The 23,835-nt window shown below is 37.3% G+C and overlaps 2 protein-coding genes across 2 annotated transcripts; both read right to left on the bottom strand.

Moving 5' to 3' along the window:
* Positions 1 to 1,958: 1,958 nt before the first annotated feature.
* LOC143877468 (UDP-Glycosyltransferase superfamily protein) lies at positions 1,959 to 4,150 on the bottom strand. The gene has a single exon (XM_077379514.1). The coding sequence runs from the start codon at positions 3,669 to 3,671 to the stop codon at positions 2,172 to 2,174; it is 1,500 nt and encodes a 499-aa protein (XP_077235629.1). The 5' UTR covers positions 3,672 to 4,150; the 3' UTR covers positions 1,959 to 2,171.
* Positions 4,151 to 5,617: 1,467 nt separating this feature from the next.
* LOC143877469 (uricase / urate oxidase / nodulin 35) lies at positions 5,618 to 18,262 on the bottom strand. Its single transcript, XM_077379515.1, has 8 exons — positions 17,908 to 18,262; positions 16,800 to 16,892; positions 16,300 to 16,375; positions 14,958 to 15,067; positions 10,882 to 10,973; positions 6,784 to 6,957; positions 6,589 to 6,682; positions 5,618 to 5,943 (listed from the first exon to the last, which is right to left on the bottom strand). The coding sequence occupies exons 1-8, from the start codon at positions 18,106 to 18,108 to the stop codon at positions 5,860 to 5,862; spliced, it is 924 nt and encodes a 307-aa protein (XP_077235630.1). The 5' UTR covers positions 18,109 to 18,262; the 3' UTR covers positions 5,618 to 5,859.
* Between the last annotated feature and the right edge of the window lie 5,573 nt (positions 18,263 to 23,835).

Raw genomic sequence — 23,835 nt, 5'->3', positions numbered from 1 at the left:
AAAGCTATCAACAGCCAATTAAAAAAGAAAAGACAAGGTGAGTTCGTCTTATTATCAAGACATGGTAATGCAAATATCATTACCCATTAATAGAATAACCTGAGTATTGGTATTGCAGCATGTTGGACATGGTATGTTAGACGAGTATCAAATTAAAAATAGCTACTGTTTCAATTAGGCTTTTTTTTGTGAAAATTTGATCTTAAATCAATTTCCTTAGAAATCTATTTCAATAGGAACATATTTACTTACTTGCATCCAAACACCTTCTAAATGTCTGATTTCTTCAATATATTGGACCTCAACCTATACTAAGAAACCAGATATCACATGATCTCTCTATCGGCAAAGAGAAGAACTATGCTAAAAATTTGGGTTCAGTTATTTTTGTGGTGATTTTTAAAAATTTTTTTAGGATTTGAAGATGGATTCTGAAGAGCTTCTATTGTGTATCACCACGGACTCAACTCAATTAAATTGTATTCGATTTGAATTTGGGAAAGAAAATCAAGAGAAAACCAAAGATTTCCAATATAAGAATAGAAACAAACTCTGAGTTAGATTAGGAGTTAGAGAGATTAGAATAAGAGTTACAAGAGTTTTCTATATGTTTTCTTGTTAATCACACTATTTAAGGAGTTCATAATTCATGGTTGTTTGATCATTCCCGAATCAAATGGACGGGAGTTTCGAAGTTGAAGGGGATTAAGGGAACGCTATATTGTGGGCTAAGGGTATTAGTGATGGTCGGTAGAGATTAGCAAAATTCATTGATAAGCTTAGGGACTTGAGCAAGAGCTGTACTCTTTATTTTCTCTTGATTCCTAGAAATGCTAATGATTTGGCTGATCGTTTAGGCCCTGTTCGTTTTATATTGTGCCCACCAATTATGAGCTCCATACCGATTATTGGAATCAATCTAAAAAGAACAGGACCTTAGCAAAATCAGGTGCATCTAGAGAATCTTTGTTTATAGTGTTGGGGTTCCACGCAAAAGCAAATAGTCCGACATCAGATAAAGTGAAATGGATGTGGTTGGGTTATAAGAGAATGGCCACCCTCCCTTTAACGGCTAGCTTTTAAGGGTGAGTTCTACCCTCAATCTTTGCACAATGATGCGCACTCGTAACTCGTTTTCTGTTTGTTTTGAAGTTGTTTATTTTGTCGTGATAGTAGGGAAGACCCAATAGTTTGACCTTCAACTAAAAGGGATATTCAACTACTTCAACTAGAATTCAAAAAATTATGAAATTTTTGTTATTTAGTCACGAAACTTGTGAAAATCAGTCCCTATATCCATATCAAGAACCTGGACTGCTTCAGATCCTATATTAGCTACCAGGAAATAAACTAGGTCACCACCCTTTACCTAAAAATATCATTGATTTTAATATTTCATGGATGTCTGTTTATGTCCTGCAGGTTGGGGAACAAAGCCAACCCCGCTGATTTTGTTGATAGTATAAAACTCAACACTCCACTTAGGTAGATGGCAAGACAAGTATAGCATAAGGATTTATGCACTTGAGAAGGCCATTTATGGATTACAGAAGAAGCTTTGAAGCTCTTGAAACGTACTATAAATGTGCCCTCATGGACCACAAAAACCCACTATAAATCTGTACTTAGCAAGGCATAGAAGAAGATCTAAGCAAAGCCAAGCTTAGAAACTTCATTAGCAACATTGCTGGGCAGATGCAACAGAGTCAAAATAAATATTTCAAGGACTGAAAGTGTGGTCTCTGTAAAAGGAGCAATTACAGATACAAATTGTATATGAAACTAGATGAATATAACTTCAATAAAAACTACTCAAAGAAATGCTCAGACGACTTGTGCTAAGATTATCAAATAAGGATTTAATTTTTTTTCATGAGGCTTCCAGGTATCATCAAGAGACGAGCGGATTAAATTGATTTTCATGAGGCATCCATATTCATTTCTTCAAACCTTAAAAATGGTGAAACCGATTTCAAAGATTACTGGAAGTTTCAGAAACCATACAATATATCCTGATGAAAGTTGCTTATACTGTTATACATTTTGAAAATATGTGACTTTAACAGTCCTACCAACCAAAAGAAAAAAGAAAAAGAAATTCATGATTTCAACTTCAAAGAAGTGAACACCTCTCACTCTATTACACAACTTGAACTCTCAGCTCTCAGCTCTCAGCTGATATCTATGGTTTTAGAAATCTTCAGTATCTGATCAACAACAAGGCCTGCAACCACCTCAGGTGAGAATCTCCGGATCATATCCTCCCTAGCCTTCATCCCTTTCCTTCTAGCCTCCTCAGGATTGTTCACGACATGCCTCATCAAAACCCTCAACTTATCCACAGAGGGCTCAGCCCAAAGATGACCCTCAAATGGCCCTTCTGTCACTTTGCTCATTCGATCCACGGGCAACGGGTAACCATTCTCCTCAGTCAAATACTCAGTTGGACCTGACCAGTTTGTAGCAATCACCGGCACCGACATTGCCATGGCCTCTACTATAGGCCTACCCCAACCTTCCCCTCTCGTCGGAAGAACAAACGCATTAGCAGATTTGTACAGTCTAGGTAGATCAACTTGAGCCACATGAGTATCAATCACATAGACTGGTGCCCATCCATTAACAGACTCCACTATGCCAGAATCTTCAACAAACTTCATAATCTTACTCCCAAAATCTCTATCAGAGTGATAAGGATTTGTCAGTAGATACAAACCAACCCCATCACTCTTTGAGAATTCTTTCAAATATGATCTCAACAATACATCCCACCCCTTCCTATATTCCCACTTAAAAACACTCAGAAAAACAAACTCTTTCCTCTCATTCTGAATTCCAGAGCCTAAAATTGGTTTAGCAGATAAAAGATCCAAGGGCTTATACTTTGATGGATCGAAAAACTTAACATCAACAGGTTGGACTACTTTTAAAACTTTTGATGGTTCAACACCACTTTGGACGAACGTCGATACATGAAAATCGGTAGGAACCCAAATCGAATCCATCTGATTACAGCGCTTGGTGTGTTCTGGATTGAGTCTATCAGTCTCAAACATGGTTCGACCGATGACAAACATCGGCTCTTCATAACCAGTAGGTGGGCAAGGTAGGGTTTGAAACAGAGGTGGATACCAAGCTCCTGGTTCACTATGACATATCACAATAGTCTCATTTAACATACATTTTGTATTGTAAAGCTTATAAGCCAAATTCTTGGTTTTTTCAGGCAAACCATTCCAGAATTCTAGGGTTTCTTGATCCCCATGTTGCTCAATCATCAACCTAATTCTAGGGTTTTCTGAGTTTTCATCTAAAGCTGTCACATAAGACCAAGCTTCTGAAGAATACCCACCTCCAGAAAGGAATGGAGCCATCCATAAAACACAGTAAGGGAATGTGGATATGGGTTTTAGGGTTTCTCTTTTTTGTTGGGTTGTTGAGAAAAATTGTGAGAGTCTGTGTAGTGGGGGTCTTAGAGGGCGTGATAATATGATTGATTTCAGAGATTTGAGGCTATAATATCTTGTGTCGGTGATTTTGAAAGACAGGGCTAGAAAGACAACCAAAAGAGCTGAAACTCGAAATGCAAAGGCCTTCCATTTAAAGATCATGGGCCGATTTTGATTGACTTGAGATGGAATTGGGGGTTCTGGGTTTTCTTGTGGATGCATGGTAGTGGGTAAAAAAAGCAGTTTAGATTGTAGTCACGAGAAATTCAGTTCAGTTTCATTCCATGGAAAAGATAATCTTCATAAGAAATAACGAGAGAGAGAGAGAGAGAGAGAGAGAGAGAGAGAGAGAGAGAGATTATTTTCACCTTTTGTTGAAAGAAACGGGAAGGGAGATGAGGAGAAATTTCTTTCTGAAGAAAAGCAAGATCTCTCGAGAAGCAGAAGGATTTCTATGGTGGGGCTGAAAAGAAGGTTTCAGTAGTCCACGGGACTTTGCAACTGGTTGGAAATTGAAGTCAATTTCTATGGGCGCCTTCAATTTCCTTGTTTTAATTCTAAAGAACATATGGCGTGGTTTATGAGCTCAAGCTCAAATAGCTTATCTCAGATTCTCAGCTAGCCACTATAAATACGCCATCTCTCATTCTGGTTGAGGGAGAATATTCTATGTTGATTCCGATTCCTAATTCCGGCAATCAAACGAATTTTAATCCCCTAGGTAGAGCTCCTCCTAAAAAATATATAAGTAAGCTTTTTAAAATAAGATAAAAGAAAAAGGCTACTGATATTCGCACTATCATGTTTTGATAATCACATGAACCGACCTTGTCTTTTACAATTTAACTAGCTGTCATCCCCCAAAATGCTCTCAGAAGCTACTTAAAAAGGGAAAGATAGGGTGAGTTAGTACAGTTATCAAAACAGAGTAGTGCCCCTATCAGTAGCCAAGAAAACTTACTTGAAACACAGAAGGTAGGAAACTATATATTTAATTTAATATTATCAAACCAAACTCAAGATTCAAATACAAAAGCAACTCAACCAAACTATCTTTCCTTTGTATAATTACAAACCTCTTCATAAACATTTCATATATAGTAATCCAATCCAAATGCTCACTTGCCTTCAATATAACTCATATCAAATCTAGCGGAATCCCTTTCTCAGAAAATCTCCCCTGTCGTGTACATGGGTTGCTTTCGGACTGTCTACTTTGCGTCCAACTTTCTGCTTTGGTTTTCCATCAGAGTTCTCAGTACCATTGGACCGGACGGAAAATGTATCAAGAAATTGCTCACTTACATCCCAATTGAAGCTATTTGTGATGTCTTGCAATGGCCATTTATCCATCAAAGTATTGCTGCCAGGGTTCATCACTTGTGAAAGTTGGAGCATCGAATTTCCACCTTCTTTGATGCTTGATCCAGTGTCCATTTCAGTTTTTGCTTCTGTACTCTGAGCTGATAGATACAGAGCTGGGAAATGGGAAATGGGAAATGGGAGATATTTAAAGCCATTTTGCTAAGTGACTGGAATTTTATCTGTTATTTCAGAAAAAAGGGAAGATCGGCTTATGATGGAGTCCAACACAATGTCGTAATTAAAGGAATGAGGGTCTTGATTGGGGGCCACTATCTGCAATGATGAAAAGAGGGTTATGTTCCCTCCTCTGAATACGTGTTCTCACTTCTATTCAAATTCAAACTTGGGTGAAGCAACGGTAACTTGTCAAAAGGTCATAGCCAGCAAGGTTGCCTCTAATAAAGGCCCTGTTTGGATTGCAGGAATTTTCTGGAAAAGTTTTGAAAGGAAAAATATTTTTAAAAGTTCGAACCTTTTTATTCACATGAAAAAAATATAAGAGGAACCTTCAATTTATGATGATATCCCTCTAAATTAACCATAATTATATAATTTTCCTCTAAGTAGTGCAAAGAAAAAAATTGAAATGTTTTTCTTGCAATCAAAACAGGGTCAACAAAAAAGAATAGGAAATTATAATATCATCAATCAATAGAAAGTAAGTTTAAGTATCAGCCGCATGATTCTATCATTCATTTTTATACTAATAAATTAGAGTTGCATATAATATATCATGGATTAAATAGGAAAATGATCAAGGGCAAGCAATCCTCTTTAGATGTGGATGCATGAAGACCAACATATTTACAGTAAATGTCACTTCCTATTCACCTTTATTTCTCTGATTCTGCACTTCCAGCTCAGGAAGAAATCAGAAGCAGGACTGTACGCCGTTACATAAGTTTAATAGTAAAAATCCATAAACAAGCCCAATAGATATATATTAACGGTATAGATCGGTAAGAACCCGAGAAGATCAACACAGGAACACCTGTTACTCCCAATAGATATATTAAGCTGAATGTAGAGCATAGTCCAACTGCCTCTAGAGCTTGCTCAAGGGGCGACTCAAGGTTGCTTCGATTGCTCCATGTGGCTCGCTTGTTGGTAAATAGACATCATCAGCAAACTGCAATGCTCACAAACATTGTACTCTTAAATAGGTCAGATGTTTCAGCTGAAACAGTTCCGTAGAGTGTAGAGCCATCACTACTGAACTTGAAAGCTCGGGAAACAAGTACTCGTAAATGGATAAGCACTACTTAAAGAAGCTTCAAAATTCACAAAATTATCCCCATTACACGCCTGAATTTTTTATTCAGTAGAATCAAACACCTTTTATTTCTAAAAACTATGATTAGAGAACAAACAGGCATGATCGTAATATTTTACCTATCAATTTGCTAGGAGGCTGCTGATTTAGTAGATGTCTGGTTTATTGATTCAAGAAAAATATTGGACTCTTTACCTTTGTACTATTGCTTCAAGAAATATCCAAATTTGTACAAGCATCAACTGAATTTTAACAAATAATATAACACTTTAAAAAAACAACTTGTTCCCCAGATATCTTTAAAAAACTACTTCCAGTAAATGGATGGTTCTATTCTTTGGGAAACATGGCAAAATAATACTACTGAAAAACAGGAAAATGGCAATTTTTAGAAATCAACAAGTTCTTTCATTCGGTTTTTCCCCCAGTATTTCCTTTTGATCATTTGCCTGGGAAAACTTCACAATGTCAAAATTAAAAGCAGTAATAAATGGCTCCTACCTTCACCATTGTTGGATTATCCTTACTAGCCAGATTTACTGGTAAGAAATGGATGTTCGGCATTTTAAGTTGGATCGATGCTATGCCTGGGAACCTGAAAATATCATGGTCAAAGTACGTAAGTTCGTAACACCATTGAATGCAAACCTACACATTACACATGAAAATTAATGGGGTTGCTGAGAAGAAGACAACCTGCCAAGAACAGCTTTGGCCATGTGATAGAGTGTGACCTGAACAGATGGACTGTATACTCCTTCATTTGGTGGACCGAAGAAAGTATCAATGAGAACTTTCTTCACATCCAGGTACCTCTCTGCGAAGTAAAATGGCATAGAAGGAATGCTGTAAGGGCCTTCAAAAGTGTACCTGCACATACCATAATGTATATATTGTGAATCTCGTTAGTTGGGAGTGTGACCTGCATATAAAAAATTCCAAACTATAATATGTTGCAGTTACAATATGTAGCTGATGAATCACTGTGAAGGAAAAATTGGTGGGTGAAATGGGTAATACAGCATTTAAAAAATTCACTAAAACATGAAATTTTAGGGGAAATTGGGGAATAGGGGAAATATCCAGGTTTCCTAGATGACGATTGGCTAGAGTTCTGATTTCTATAGAATGATCACTATACCATTGATTGTATTTTTCTGCTTCAAAGATGGCCTATTTGAAATATCTCAGATTTTATACTTTTAATCAAGCACAAAATGTAACACAGAAGTTACTACGAAGTACCAACAAACTAAAACTTGCTGTAAGTTTTTTTTTTTTTTTAACGGAAAAAAAAGATACTGATAGATGTGTGTTGCCATTTATTTTTAGTAAGTATCTACTACTATATAGCTAGAGAAAAAAGACATTTCTTTTATTTTTTTGTGAGAATTACATGTCAGCATTAATATTTACATTTTGTGCCATCCCCAAATTTTCTCCCCTATACTTTTCTCAGGTAGACACGTAGCTCTCTCTCTCTCTCTCTCTCTCTCTCTCTCTCTCTCTCTCTCTCTCTACGTTGTGTTTTTCTCTACCTTTTTTTGTCTACTCTCTCTCTCTCTCTCTCTCCACGTACCACCTCTCTGTCTCCCTCTTCTCCGAAACCTTCCCGTCTCTCTCTCTCTCTCTCTCTCATAGCCTTATTTCTTTGCCGAGAAAATCTGTCTCTCTCTTCCAACTGAAACCACGCCTCTGGAAACCCTAAACCCTATGTCGTTTCTCTGGAAACCCTAAACCTTATTTCGTTTCTGCCATCCAAATCTCCTAAAAACCTTAAAATTAGGACTTTGGCTTCTATCAAATGAAATTAAGGTTTAGGAACTTTGAATGAGAGAGTATGATGAACCTTACACAGGAGATGGGCGTTCGAGTTCTGCTCCTTGGTAAGGCACCCAAATGGTATTTCACTAAGGCCCTGTTTGGATTGCAAGAAAAACATGTCTGATGGAAAAAAATTTCATGTTTTTTTTTTCTTTCAACGATTTAGAGTGAAATGATATGATTATGGTTGATTTGTAAGCCTCTGTAAATAAAATTTGAATAGGGTTGCTTCCAATTATCTTTTACCTGCGTAGAAAAGGAGGGAAATTTTAGAAATATTTTTCCTTTCCAAACTTTTCCACAAAAGCTTATTTTCGTTTTCAGTTTTATGTTTCTTTCTTTTTCCATTTTTTCTATAATTTATGGCTAATTGGTATGTACACTTTATACATTTTCATCTGTTTCTGTTCTTTTTTTTGTTATATAATTATATCAGAGAGCTTTTTCAGTTTTTTTATTTTAATGTCTTCGGAAGTTTTACCCCATTTTCCCGAAGTTTTTCAATGTTCTTTGAGGATCTTTGAGTTCTAGAATTTTAATGACTTATGAAGTTCTGCCCCATTTTCCCCAAATAGTTCAATTTTCTGTAAGAATCTTTGAGTTCTAGAAATAAATGTTTATGGTTGCCAATTTACCAATTTGCATTGAAAATAAATCTAAGTGTATCAGCAATTAAAGGACCCAAGTTTGCAGGATTGGCTTGATGATGACGATAAGGCTTTTCACTGATCAAGTATAGATGGGTTCTTCTTTGTATTCTTTTAATAAATTATGTTAATTAGATTAGATGGAGGCAGCTCCTGTAATTGTGACATAGCTTCGGTTGTGTTGATTTGAGGCAGCTCCTGTAACTGTTAGTCTCACATTGTCTGAATCTAAGAGATAAAAATTATCCATTCAAAAAAAAAAAAAACATGAGAGAAGCTTGTGACAATTTAGTCATACTATACATGGGGGGTCACATATCTTCATTTTGGCCTACGTATGTGTCCGGCCTACACCGGTTTATTTATCTCTCAGAGCTACATTAGCGGCTGTTCAATTTATGAATCGCATTGGCCTTGAAACAAAGGATTTTGCAATGAATAGCATTGGCTGTTCAATTTACAATGATTGCGCATTGAATTAAATGCTAAGCAAGGCAAACATTGAACTAAATGCTTCGAATTCATGTCATGAATTTTATAATGGGTGAAAAAAACAGTTAGTAAAACTGTAAAAGGATTTTGCTCTTTATCTTTTATTGATTTCTTTCTGACTTTTCTCTAATCCTTTATCTTTTATGGTGAAGGATTTTTCTCTAATTAGCGTTGTTTTCCCCTCTTTCCAAACACCACCATTCATTTATTTCTAAAATCTCTACCAATGCTCTTTTTCTTTTTTTGTAGGATTTGTTGCCGGATTTTTCTCTAATCTTTTTGTCTTTTATGCTTACAGGTCTTCTTTCTCTTTCTTTGTAGGATTTCTTGCTGATTTTTCTCTAATGCTTTATCTTTTATTGATTTATTGTTGATTTCTCTCAATAACTCCTTTAATCAATAACTCCACTTCTGTTTAGTGAGGTTTACTATTTATTGTTTCACCATTTATTTTTATTTTTAATAAATTTTAGGTTACAACTACGCACAATTTGTTGTCTACATGAAGTTATGTATGCAGTTTCATATTTCACTTTAGATGCTAATGGCAGGGAAGGGTTTCCTTAAAGTGTTTCTACACCTTTGTTCTTTAGACAGTTCATTCCGTAGCCTTTACGACATAATAATACTCTATGTACAGAAATATAACAGAGGTTTTGAAAATTTCTTTCGAAACTTCTCACGAGAAACATAAATGGAACCAACCCTAATAATTTTTTTTATTTAGGGGACCTTCAATTTAATGACTTTTTTGGCATTTTGTGAATTTAGTGATAGATGAGTAATTTCGTGGGTCCCATTAAATGGTTTGTCTGCTGTACACTTCATATACGTGAGATTTTTTCCCACAACCATGGTTTTTACAAAAAACAAAAAACTTTTACCGTTACATTTTGCACTAACCCTAGATAAAGCAGGTGTTTTTGCCACAACCATGTTTTTTACAAAAACAAAAAAACTTTTACCGTTAGATTTTGCACTAACCCTAGATAAAGCCCTGCTTTCTAGAAAAAAGAATTAGTAAATTTCTCATGGATTCTGTTGTAAAAAATTAAAATATCAATGGCACATGGTTTATTTTTCCTTTAAGATGTGCTATCTTAGTAGAATTCAACTAATATTACTAGCTTTATATGTTTTGTATACCACCTTTGTATAGCTTCTAAAGATGTGCTATCTTAGTAGAATTCAACTAATATTGCTAGCTTTATATGTTTTGTAGTATCAATTGGCCCATCTTTAAATACAGCATTCTACAAATTCCTTTCTCAATGTTTCTTTACCCATTTTAGGATTATCATTTCCATTTTTGCTTTCAGTAGTTCAGTCACATTTTTCCTTCCCATCTTTTGTCATTTACTTGCTTTGGATTACTATTTTAGAGGTTTTTTTATGTTATAATCATGTGCCTTGCCCCCTTTTCAACCTCTTTGGAACAAAGCTTCCTTCCATTATATTCTTTCTGATTGCAATAATTATAATTAATTCATATTTTTTTTAAGAACAAGCATCTTTTTACTATAACCATTAAGTTCCTTTTTTGCCCGCGCATCGCACGGGGTTTTTTACTAGTCTTGTATTATAAGGATTCATTGATACCAAGCCAGTATGTTATTCAAACCAGTTTTTCTCCATGATTGCACTTTTACATCTTTGATACAACGTATCAAAATTGAACCACAAATCTCCGTGCACTTGAGTTTCTTTTATTTTTCCTTTTTTTCTGAGCTATGAAACAATGCACAAGTTTACAACACAGAAGAAATTCATGTATGGTGTGGTAGAGTTGAAAGTTGAATAGTGGTGTCAAATGAAAAGTAGAAAGCTATACCTCCATGAAGCAGAAACCTCTGTAGCTAAGATCCTCTCCTTTGTTTCGGGCAATATAGTGTAACAGTCCCTGCCAAATCCTTCAAAACCAGACTGCTCAAAGAAGAAACAAAATAGATCCATTAAGAGTATGATTGCATGTTATGCATATGCATTTGAATGTATGATTGCATATTATGCATTTGCATATTGCATTCTCTGAGATATTTCAAATAGGCCATCTTTATGTGTATATTATGCATATGCATTTGAATGCTTTTATGTTTAACTGACCACTAGAATACTTTGTTCTCATCATTTTACACACTTGTTTATCGTGGTAAATGTATAAGAAACAAAAACCCAAAAAGCATACTGAGATGGTCCCACACCAACAAAAATCACACGACTAAGAAAGAAAAAGGCTTACAAACTACACCGATGGAAAAGAAGTCGATTACAAGTAAGGAGATTGATTGAAGCTGCAACAAGAGAAGTCCCAAGATTATCTAAAGACCAAACCTGGAGATCCCAGCAAAGAGCTTGGAAGAGGATGCCTAAAGGAGGACAAGATGAAGATTGAAGACTGAACCCATAGAAGCATGAAGCGGGGCAGGGGCGGGGAAGCATGGGGGTCTAGAAGAGTCTAAGGTTGGGAGCAAGGAAGTAGGATTCTTCCCTGGGAGCCTTCGATTCCCGTTTCGATTCCCGCTCTGGCAACCTTAAGTATGATTCTTCCCTGGGAGCCTTCGATTCCCACTTTCGATTCCCGCTCTGGCAACCTTGGTTGGGAGCGCCATGGGGGCGTTTCTATAAAGATCAAATAAATTTAAAAATATCAAATATTTTCGTGTTTCTCTCAAGGTGGGATGAATCTCCTAAGAAAATTCCCATTGTACGTACCTCTTGCATTAAAAGAACAAGTCACGGGAGTAATAATAGGAACACGTGGTGTGGAGAGAGGAATCATCAGTGGGGCTTGACAAGCTCCTTCGTCGCTCCTTCCTAAAAAGCGTAGAATTGCGGTTCGGGAGCGAGGACCGCACCCACAAGGCAAGATTCCTACTTCTAAGACCGAACCACAAATCACTCTAATCGATTTGAAGGCTCCCAGAAACACTAAAACACTAATATTCTGATATTCTGATCCCACCAAACAGTCCAAAGAGTAGCCATAATACATGGATTCCAAAGAACATGACCCCTAGCCAAACTAGAGAAGAGGACCCAAGAATCAATTATTTTAGCTAACAATCTTGTAAAAGCCTAATGGACCTCAAACAGGAAGAGCATGAAACTCTGGATACTAGAAGCAACCTCACAATGGAGCAGAAGATGATCCACCGACTCCTCATCCACCCAACACAAAGAACATGTAATAATGAGCCTAACTACAAAGAGCATGTAATAATGAGCCTAACTCCTTGTCAGGCTCCTTCTTCCCTTTGCCAGGATACGGGACATTCCGGCTTCTCCAAGGGTCTGCGCATTTGGCTGGACAACCTTCCTAGACAGAATCCTCACCGTGGATCATCTACGTAGTCGCCATATGGTGATTATCGATCATTGCGCTTGTGCGTGAAGTTGATCATATGTTCCTACGTTATCATTTGGCTAGGGATGTTTGTGCAGAGTGATTAGTAGATTCAGCATTTTATGGATATTCTCGTTGAATTTGCGCAATAGGCTCGATAGTTGGTTCTATGCGCCATGGAGGAAGGAAGAAAAAATTCTTTGGAGAGTCGTCCTTTGCCCTTCTAGCTACAATTTAGGTTCTTTGGAAGGAAAGGAATGCCTAGGTTTTTAAGGGGTTCGTGAAAAGCTCTTAATTTATCTTAACCAAGGTAATTGCCTTAACCATAGCCTAGGTAAAATCCCTCCCATCTTTCAGGTTCGTTTCAGCCCATGACCTGTGGTACAGTTGGAGAGAAATCTGCAACAACAGTGAGCGGGTTGAGGCTTCTTGTATAACATGGGAGCCGCCTGAGCCGAGCAAGTTAAGGTTGAATTTTGACGAGCCGAGTATCGGTAACCCTGGTCCTGCTGGAGAGAGAAGGGAGGGGTATATTAGAGATGAAAGAGGGGTAACATCTTTAGCTTCCTTTGGCCCTATCGGGATGACAGATTCAAATGAAGCAGAGATCAGAGCGGTCCTTCAAGGGTTGAGGCATGTTGACATCAGGTCCCTAGCTAACTTGATAGTAGAATGGGATTCCCTAAACATAATTAGGTAGCTGAAGGACAGCTTGTCTCATCCTTGGAGATTTGCGCATTGAATTGATGAGATCTAAGACTAGGTAGCTGGATCATCCATTTCTTATCACCGTATTAAAAGAGATGCTAATTCTAAGGTAGACAGGCTATCCATAACAAGGGTTTCTAAGGAAAGGCTTGAAATTTTTTACTTTCTCCCCCCTTGAAGGATTTCCTCTCGTACATTCTATGTTTTCTTTTTCCATCTTGTATAGACCTCCTCGGCCGTCAGGGTTTTCCCTATTCTTTTTAATCCAATCTTTGTCATTTCAACAAAGAACTGAATGTGACTCTTCCAATGATATTTCCTGGGTTAAGGGTTAAGGAAGAGCGCCCAAGAAATTAACTAAGTACATTGATGACATCATTGACTTGGTTATTAGGAGAGATTTTTTTCTTTTTTCACATTCCCAGAAGCACAAACGACTTGGATTACCACCAGCCAAGTCGAGTGCCACTAGATTTCTTTTTTATCCTTGGCTTTTTCTTGCCCATTGGCATACACTAATAATATTTCTTCCATTTTAATTAGTTATCTTTTCGATGAAGATTGGTGAATGAGGCAATCCAAATTTAAGATCTTGAAATCATAGGTTAAAACATAGTTACAAACTTCAGATTTGAGATCCCAGAAAAATTTAAAAAAAATAAAAAATGCAACGGTTATTCTATTTACAACACATATATCTATTATATGTATACTTGTTTTTTCTAAATAAGACAACAAAAAAGCATGGAGAATGGTTATGTTATGTGGATGCATTTATTAGATTAAGATTTGAATTCAATTTTCAATATAATGTCTTTTTCATTAGTTTTGAATTTCTCATGTGCTTTACAAACAATATATGAGAAATGACCGAGTATTCATAAAATTCGTGTTAAGTTTGGAAATTTTTGTTTGAGTCGTAGGCCCAAACCCAGCTTACCTACCAAAGAAAAAGCTCTGTTAAATACAATGTGTGTGTATGAAAAAAGCTTTGTTCAATCCCATGCGTGTGTGCATATATGTGTGCGTGTACATACATACATTTCCCAGATAAGATGTGCGTGTCTACATTGCCCAGATTCTTATCAGTTTCCAAAAAGATGACTCAAACAAAAACTTGCACGTATAGTCTGAACATAAACTGTTCATCCAAAAAAACCCATATCGTTTGATAGTGTTTATAGTAGATGTGCTCGGACATGTATCGAATTTTTCCATATTCTGTTCATACCATATTTCCAACTTGTTAAATCCACGTGCACAACTAAGCTGTATTTTAAACATATGCACACATGTGGCTAAATAAGGTGTAACCCAGTTATCTCAACCCACCCTCATCCAGGTCTTAACATAAAAAAAGGGCCGTCCAGTGAATGAGGCTCCCGTCATTGCGGGGTTTGGGGAGGGCTAGATGTACGTAGCCTTACCACTGCTTTGCAGAGAGGCTATTTCCGTGTCAAAAATAACTAAGGGGCATAGGATTACGAGTTCTCTCTTTTTTTCTTTTTCTTTTTGAAAATAGGATTACAAGTTCTTGGTAGTGTCTTTCCCAATCCCAAGTATGTCACCCAAGGATCACACAACTTAAACAAGGTGTATGTGGTTCAACTGAATTGCATTTGCAGTTTAGGTTTCACCAAAAATAGCAACTGAGCATGTCTTATATATTTTTCTTCCACTGTTATGACTGGCATGACAATTCAGAATAGGGGGTTCTCTGCTTTCCATATCGAGATCACATGACAGAAACAATAACAGTGACCTCTATATAGATCGCAGCGACCTCTAGCTATGACAATTACATTCATCTACACACAGAAATTCAAATTAAAATGCAAGAAATAATAATGAGCTACCTTGGTTGTTTTTAGCAAAGACAGTCCTTCAATTCCAGAAGTTACCCGGAAAGCACCCCCTTTCTTCATTGTCACTTCTGTTGTATGCTTCTCAGACCCAAGTTTAAAGCCTACAAGCATCGAAAATAATGCAATACTTAAGAACACTAGCTAAGGCATAGCTTCTCAAACTGAATTAATTAAGAAATTCGTGGTTTAGAATTGAAAATATTTGAACACTAAGGGCCATCTCTGATGTGTTATCAACCTGGAAACTGTTGGAAACATAACTCCAATAAACCAATTCGCTCATTGAATAATCAAAGAGTACGGTGCCCAAATAACTCAAATTATAGAAGTTGTTGATGCTGTAATTCATGGATCTGAATCACAATTAGGTCTACAAAAGCATAATATCAAATAGAAATAAAAGGAGGCACCCACCATTCAAAAAAATAGAAAATAAAAATAATAAAAGGAGGCACCCTTCTTGATGGTAGAACCTAGGATCTTTTCCCACAAGATGTCATTTAGGAAGATAGTTATAGTCCATCACTATATAAGGAAGGGTTGGAGACATTGTTGGAAACATAGGTTCATGTTGCATGGGGTCTGAAATGCATACAAAATCATCAATAATATAGCATGGGTTGGAGATATTGTTGGAAATATAGTTTCATCTGAAATTCATACAAAATCATCAATAATAAGGTCATCACGGCACCAATTTCAAGCAATTGCAATTTCATTGAAGTTCAACTAAGTAAATAACAAAAAGATTAGAATGGAAAGATGAAAAGGGACCAAGAGAGAGAGACATGAGTCAAGCAATTAATTAAATTTTACTAAAACGTGAAAAGGAAAGAGGTAAATAACAGATTCTAGGACAAAAACTAATCAAAGCCGGCCCAGAATACAAACAGTAACATGAAGGATCCAGGATAATAATCTGGCAATCAAGGATTGATTAGTCAAATGAGAGATTTATTTTATGTGGTAGAAGTTTACATTAGTCATTAGCCTAATAGGAGGTCGTACAGGTACTTCATAGTTCATATAAGGCTGATCTGTGATCCTTGGGACTTATGGTAGACGTGTTGCTCTATGATCTGATGAATCCAAATTCAGAATGGGTGCTGAAGAGTTAACAATTGCGTTTTTGTTTCATTTCGAGTGAAAGTCACATTACTCATTTATATTATTTTTCTCTATTCCTGAACCACATGCTACTCATAAGATTATATACTACCAAAATGAGGTTTAAAGATAATAGCAATGGTTTTCGCAATGGCAAAGACGGTTTCTATAACAGTCCATGGAACAAATAAAACCTGATTCTTTGAAAAACATTGAACATACAAACCATGATCATGTGGTTGACCGTCTATATGAACACGTTCCCATGGCTTCTCCACTATTTTGATTATGGCAGTAAATACCTACACAACAGGGATAAGCATTCAACTTCTAAGATACATGAAAGAAACCATGCAAGATATTAGAAAAAATTGGAAGCCATAAATGCTACAGTGGAAAACGTAGGGTTTCATGATCCTCACTACTTGCCCAAATTAAAAAATACAGACCACTTTAATCGAAAGCATTACTCAAAATATGGAGACACAGTACTTGCATTTATTTTTGTTTTGTTTTGGCAATGATAACCAAAGACTGGGTTGCTAGAATGAGTGGACTGCTAGTTAGCTACTTCTATAAATTACACAGTTGCAGAAAAGAAATCATTTCTAAAATGGTAGAAAGCAAATAGAAAGAAAATAAATCAAAGCCTTTCACTACGCAATTCCTAAAAGACGTAGTTTAACAACTAAATGACAACAGAACTCGATTCGGAATGGTAAATACCTGTGGATAGAAAGATGTGAAGTGCCTCCCGAGTAGAATCGCAAAGTCCTCCACCGAAAGAAATTCAGAACATTCTTTTGCTTTTGCATATACCTGTTCACAGGAGTCAACTCATAAGCAATGTGAAACAGTTAACCATGGTGTTAAAGTGTAAATGATTAAATAACGCCATCTCAAACAGCTTAAAGTTTTGGAGTTACTAGTTGTTTTCACATGGTATCAGAGCAAATGCCTGGGTTCAAACCTCCTTGATAGCAAAAATCCACATGCAATGGCCAAACCCAAAAAAGGGGGCCACATGTGCAACGTGTAGGCCAAGCCTAAAAAAAGGGGGCCACACGTGAGGGGAAGTGTTAAAAAACGCCATCTCCAACAGCGTAACTTAAGCTTTTGGAGTAGCTGGTTGTTTTCACACATGGAACAATTTTGAAGTACAGAATGAATGATTTAACAGTGCCTCAGTTGAAATAAGAAGCAGGGTGTCTGTAGACATGCACACTCTCATTTCTGACTACTGTCCTATCATCTTGAACAGAACCATCCAGCCCTAGTATCTTTATTTCTGGCCATGTCAATCTGCTCCAGCCTTTTTCGGTTCCTCGACACCACTTTCTCCCACTTCTCATTTCCTCCATCATTCCAGAATACTACCGTCCAACATACCATTTGTTGCCCCATTGTTTTGTGCATTAAATTTATCTTACAGATTACTCCTCCTCATTAACAAGGCAGAAATATGGTTTGGAATCCATCTTTGAACATAAAGTTAAGCACATGCATCTCAATTTCAATTTCTCAAATCAACAAAAGATTGGAACTTTCTGCTTAACCGAACTCATTCGAGCCAAATAAGACAAATTCAAAATACCCATATCCTTCTTAGAACCAGAAAACAAAAACAAATTCAAATACAAAACAGCCAAACACGCTCCTAGCACTAAAAAAGAACTTCAATTTCAAATCAACCACATCAAATCCCAACCAAATAAGACAAACAATGTATCAAAAGATGAACAAATACATATTCAAAAAACAAAGGATTTGTACTAAAATTCAGTGAATAAAAAGAAAAACTACGAAAACAAATGGAGAATTAGATCGGAAATACCGTATTTTTCACGGTGTCTGTAGCAACGATGCTAGAATTATCTCCGGCAACATATGCCGGAATGCAATCGGAGAGTAGGCTTATGTTCAAGCTCCATTCAACAAAGAAATAAACACCGTCCTTTTTCCAAACCCTGGAAACCCTAACTTTGTCCTTTCCGTGCTGCTGCTCAAACTTCAGACCTTCTACTAGCTCCGCCATGAAGGAATTTTTAAGAAAAGTGCTGTTCGACACCGAATTTATAGAGGGGATTTTAAAAGGGGTGGTGATAAAATTCACCACCCTTGAAAGAATAAAACACCCCTCTTGAAGAAGAGTTCACCCACTGTAACAGAAATACTGTGGGTGAATTCTTCTTTCAAGGGGACGAATTTGTCACTGCCCTCTTAAAGCACGCAATCTTTACACACACGTGACGTGGCAGATTGAAATAAGGGTGTGTTTGGTAAGACCATAAAGATTTGGAAAATGACCTATTCGACCCCTTTTTTGCTTGGGACAGCCCACTCTAGGGTGATTGAGTCGTTATATAACTTCACCATAGGGGCTGTCCCAGGTTTAAACTGTACCTAAAAAATGGCATCTGGGAGATTTTATATGATGTGGACGCAAAAGGTCCAGTACTTTTTTAGAAACTACAGTGGGCCCCACTTCTGAGGATGATTCAAACCGTTCGTTTTGATGGGCCACAGCGTAAATAGGTTCCATCATTTCAGTTGGACCTACGAAAGGGGGTGATTTTATACGGACCTGGCAAACGGCCGGGCCGGGCCGGTTTTGACCCGGCCCGTACGGGTCCGGGTCAAACAGGCCAGGTCAAAATGACCCGGGAAATTTTACGGGTCACTATGCTTGGACCCGGACGCGGTCCCCACGGGCCGTTGTGATGTATTATTTTTAAGATTTTTTTTTTGGTATAGGGATTCGCTAGCCACCTTCTCTGAGGCTGCTTTTCGACTTGTCGCCCATCCTTTGCTCGACAGAAGTACGATTTGTGCAAAGGTTGCTAGCAATAAATAATAGCAATATATAATAAATGCGGGTACTAAGTTTTAAATGAAAAATGGAAGCAAAAGTAGAAAAATTACTAAAAAATGGCAAGTATTAAAATATGACAATTACCAAAACAACTACAAAGAAAATTAAAAAAATTATGACAATTATGAGAAAAAAGGCCAAAATAAAACTTTTGCACGTCTCTACGAGCACCCGCGGGTCCACCCGGCCCGGCCCAGTTTTGACGGGCCGGGTGGACCCGCTGGTCAATTTCAAACGGGTCACAGATTGGTGACCCGGACCCGGAATTTGCGGGTGAGCCGGGTGGACCCGCGGGTTCAGGTCACTTTTTGCCAAGTCTAATTTTATATGGTGTGGGCACATGAAGTCCAATACTTTTCGGAACGTACAGTGGGACCCACCCACTTCTTAGGATGATCTGAACCGTTCATTTGATGGGCCACGTAAATATGTTCCACCCTGTAAATCATCTCCATAGGTATTACCACTCATCTGCATTTTGCAGATGATTTAATGGTCTTCTTCCTTAATGGGGGTCTTAAGTCTGCCAAAGGTATTACAAAATGCCTAAAGGTTTTCTCGCAGATCTCTGGTTCAGAAGCTCTAATTGGGAAAAGAGTGAGGTCTTCTTCTCTGGAACAGATCCTCACAGACATCCTTCAAATGAGGGAAGGACACATGCCTATAAGATACCTGGGAATCCCCCTCCTCACCTCTAACCTTCGAATCCAGGATTGCTCGTCTCATTAAAAAATCAGGAAAAAGATTTCGAGTTGGAGTAGCAGGCACCTCAACCAAGCGAGAAGAGTGGAGCTGATAAAAACTGTGCTTAGCTCCTTTCCTATCTTTTGGTCTTCAGCCTTCAATCTCCCAAGAGGTGTCATGGAAAGAGTGGAGAAAATCTGCAGAGCCTCCTATGGAGCCATGATCCTAGTCAGAAGAAGTTCGATTCTATAGGGTGGCAGGATTTTTGCAGGACGAAAGATGAAGGGGGGATTGGGCTCAGAAAATTGACTGATATTAATTCTGCCCTCCAGATGAAAATTCTTTGGAATTCTATCCAAGAGAAAGACACCCTCTGGGGGAGATGGTTTTCCAACAAATATGTTAAGAACAATAACTTCTGGTCTATGAATCCTCCTTGGAAACTCTCTTGGGGGGTAAGAGGAATGTTCAGAAGTAGAAATCTTATTAAGCCTCTGATTTGCTACAATGTGGGTAAAGAAGAAGATATTGATCTTTGGGACCGGCCGTGGCATCCGTTGGGTGTTCTCTCTTCGGCTCGAGATCGATTTGTGAACCATCTTTGGCGTCTGCTCACTCTCTCGCTCAGATTCTTAATCAAGAAGGATGGACCCCTTCTCTGTCTAACGCTTTCCTCCATGAAGAATTCAATTTTCTTTAAAAAGGCTCATTTAAAAATGCAAGAATTCCTTTCCCTCCCGGCACTGCCAGAATGGAGAGATTCAAATCGGCCAGAATATCGCACATCTGGAGGGAGGCAAACGGAGCTGCTGATTACCTATCCAAAAGAGATTTCTACCAGAAAGGGGACCATCTATCCCCCGTGATTGCCCTAGAGGAGCTGTTGGAAATTCCGATCCAAGATAGCCAAAAGCAGCTTTATGTTATAGTGTGCCCTTCTTAGGCTTTTAGGCTCTTTAATTCTTGTATTGGCTTGCTGCCTTTGTTGCGCTTGTGCCCCCCCCCCCCCCCCCCCCCTTTGTATTTATCCTTTTCTTCTTAATATATTCTGGTCGAGGTCCTTCCTAACCCCAAACTCATAAAAGAAAAATCTCCATAGGATGATCATAACCCTCCAATCTGAGGTTTCTATAATGTGCAGTCCCTCTGCATATCGGAGTGTTAAAATAGAGATGATTTACAAGGTGGAGCCTATTTGCTTTGTGGCACATCAAATGAACGGTTTGGATCATCCTAAAAAGTGGGCCCAATATACTTTTTGTAAAAAATGTTCGAATTCAGGTCCACACATCATATAAAATCTCAATGTTTGGTATCCATAGAAATTGAAAAGGTTGCTCTTTGGAAAACGATTTCAGCTTCAATACTTTGTAAAATTCGAGCTTTGGAATCATGGCTCTTTTGCCCACCATTGAAGATGGTAATGAATTTCTCTTGCAGACTACACTTCATCTCCAACTAATTCTTAAGAGGAATTGCACTCTTGTTACTGTCTATATGTCTTGTAGTTCTAGTGTCCCCCCTATCAATCCAACAAAAATCCTGTAGCGGAGTTGATAAACAAACAGCTAAGCAATCATATCATGTCATATAAGACTTTGTATATCCTTCAAACCACTAATCAACCATAGCATGAAAATTTTGAAACCGTGTCTTGGTAATCATAGAAAAACCTTATCTTGAAATCTCTCCTGTGTTAGAGTTCATTTTTTTCAATAATAGCTGCTATTTGTATTTTTTTTCTTCTATTTTGGTACCCCTTACATGTAAATATGACAAGCGAATTTTATGACGCGGGCGGAAGCATGTGGAAAGGCGAAGATCACCGTCTTCAATCCGGTTGGAGAAGAAGAATCCTTGAATCCACAAGGAAAAGATAAAAGAAACTGAAATTTTATTCCATAAGATGTCTAATACAACTCTCTTGTCCTATATTTATAGGTACTACATCATTGCTTCCTACCCAAGTTAGAATCCTTAAAATAGAAGAATATCTTAGAATGTACTAGATACTAAGGCAAACAAAATAGAAAATGTTAGAAATCAAGAAAAGTCTAGAATGTTGTAGGAACCGTCCTACATCATTTTCTGACATGATTTATCGAATCTCCCATCTACATTTGATTTTTTTTTTTTCAATTTCTATCTTAGAGTTTTTGTTATTCTTTTGCAATCTCAATTCCATAGAGCAATCAAGTAGTTATTTACTTGGTTATTGAGAACACTATGGATGTGACATTAATAGAACGAAGTCATCACTTCTCGTTTTGTTAACAAGATGCCGAGCAGTTTCATCCTCCCACTACTAGATGTTGTTGGGATAACAAGTTCATAGATGCTAAGAAAATTAGTGTTTTTTTTTTTTTTAAATTGTCATCTACCAAAATCTAATTAATCGAACTTTTATGGTCTTATGGTTTGTGAAGAAATATCAGTTCGAATGCAAAATGCAAGGGGCTCTGAATAATTTCATATATAATATAATCTCAAAATCTAATGATGATCAATTCAAGCTCTTTTTTTATGGTTCGGCAGACCCCTACCATTAAATAGGGAATTATGATACAATAGAAGGAACAAGACCACTGCCCAATCCTTAGAACAATGTCTAAGGAAAAGGGCAAAACAACTAGGGTCATGATAACGTTGAAGACAAACTCAAAACAAGCACAACAAGAGAGACATACAATCTGCATGGATTCAAGCTCTATAGGTGCAATTGGTAAATTAGATATGTTATGCAGGACAATCTAATAAATGAAAAAACAAAATGCTGTTGATGGAAATTAAAAGATGTTGGATCACTTATCAAGTTGACATTGTTAAAGTATAAAAGATAAATAACGCCTTTCTCCAGCACCTTAAGCTTTTGGAGAAGTTGGTAAGTTAACATGGTATTAGAGCTAAAGGTCTTAAGTTCAAACCTCCCGGATAGCAAAAATTCACATGCGATAGTCGGCCCAAAGTGGGACCACATGAGCCACGTGTTTGCCAAGTGGGCCACATGTGCGGGGGAGTGTTAAAGTATAAAAGATAAATAATGCCTTTCTCCAGCAACTTAAACTTTTGGAGAAGATGGTAAGTCAATAGAAATGGGTAAACACTCACTTTCCTTAAAAGCAAGATCATTCTCACTGTGACAAATTGGCAATATAGATGGGTTGATAACGGTTGCCTCAACATGTTGTTTTGCCAAGTGGGCCACACGTGCGGGGGAGTGTTAAAGTATAAAAGATTATTAACGCCTTTCTCCATCAGATTAAGCTTTTGGAGAAGTTGGTAAGTCAACGGAAACAGGTAAACACTCACTTTTGCTTAAAAGCAAGATCACTACTGTGACAAATTGGCAATATAGATGGGTTGATAAAGGTTGCCTCAACAAGTTGTTGGGAGTACACACTCATGAACCTCTCAGGCTGGCGAATATGCTCCATGTGCCTTAGAAGAAAACCTATTAGAAGAAAAGAAAGTAATTAGCTTTTATGGTTCTCCTATTTGCAGATAAAACGATAAATTATTATACGATAAATTCTTAAAAGTTGATCAATAAAATGGACATTGATGTGTGATCAATACCTGACCCACAAATAACACTAAGGACGTGTTTGGCACCATGAAAAAATATATCTTGGAATATTAGTGGGGCTAGCTCTGAGAGATGAAAGAGATTTAAGGTGGGAGTGAGGGGAGTATGAAAATATTCCATTGCACTCCTTTTAGGGATTTCTCGTAGTAGTCTCCATGCTTTCTCCACTCGTGTCCTCTCAAGTCTCTCTCTGCTTCTCAACTTCTCATTCTCAATTGGGTCCATATATAATATTACTTGAAATAATTTTTTCATAGCTGCCAAAACATTCCCTAAGTGTGCTATTAACAAGGAGTGCAATAAAACGAAAAAAGAAAGATAAAAGGAGAACAATTTAGCTGATAAACTAGCACATCTCGTTAACTCTAAGACAACAAGATAACAACTAACAAGCACATTTGCTCTTGCTAGCTGGGCCATTTGAATACATTGATTTTATATTCTAGGATTATAAAATACACTGATTGTAAAATCCGGGATTTTACAAGCTAAAACCTGGATGTTTTTTTTCATCTTGTTATACCTGGATTGTACCTAGATTTATAATCCAGGTTTTAGCTTAAAAAATCCAGGTATTGGCTTATAAAACCAATGTTTTAGCTTGTAAAATCCCGGATTTT

Source organism: Tasmannia lanceolata, unplaced genomic scaffold (genome assembly GCF_043159265.1).
Source record: "Tasmannia lanceolata isolate RefF3 unplaced genomic scaffold, GAP_Taslan_0.1 ptg000005l, whole genome shotgun sequence".
In the NCBI taxonomy this organism is placed as follows: domain Eukaryota; kingdom Viridiplantae; phylum Streptophyta; class Magnoliopsida; order Canellales; family Winteraceae; genus Tasmannia; species Tasmannia lanceolata.
The sequence above is the reverse complement of the archived record's forward strand: the minus strand, read 5'-3'. Positions and strand labels throughout refer to the sequence as shown.

What these genes read in the sequence shown, in the direction of transcription:
- LOC143877469 (XM_077379515.1), bottom strand. Translation starts at nt 18,108, where the DNA reads ATGGCGGAGCTAGTAGAAGGTCTGAAGTTTGAGCAGCAGCACGGAAAG. An exon ending in TCACATCTTTCTATCCACAG is followed by an intron (nt 16,376 to 16,799) that starts GTATTTACCATT and finishes CCTGTTGTGTAG; the next exon opens with GTATTTACTGCCATAATCAA. An exon ending in CGGTCAACCACATGATCATG is followed by an intron (nt 15,068 to 16,299) that starts GTTTGTATGTTC and finishes CGATGCTTGTAG; the next exon opens with GCTTTAAACTTGGGTCTGAG.
- LOC143877468 (XM_077379514.1), bottom strand. Translation starts at nt 3,671, where the DNA reads ATGCATCCACAAGAAAACCCAGAACCCCCAATTCCATCTCAAGTCAAT.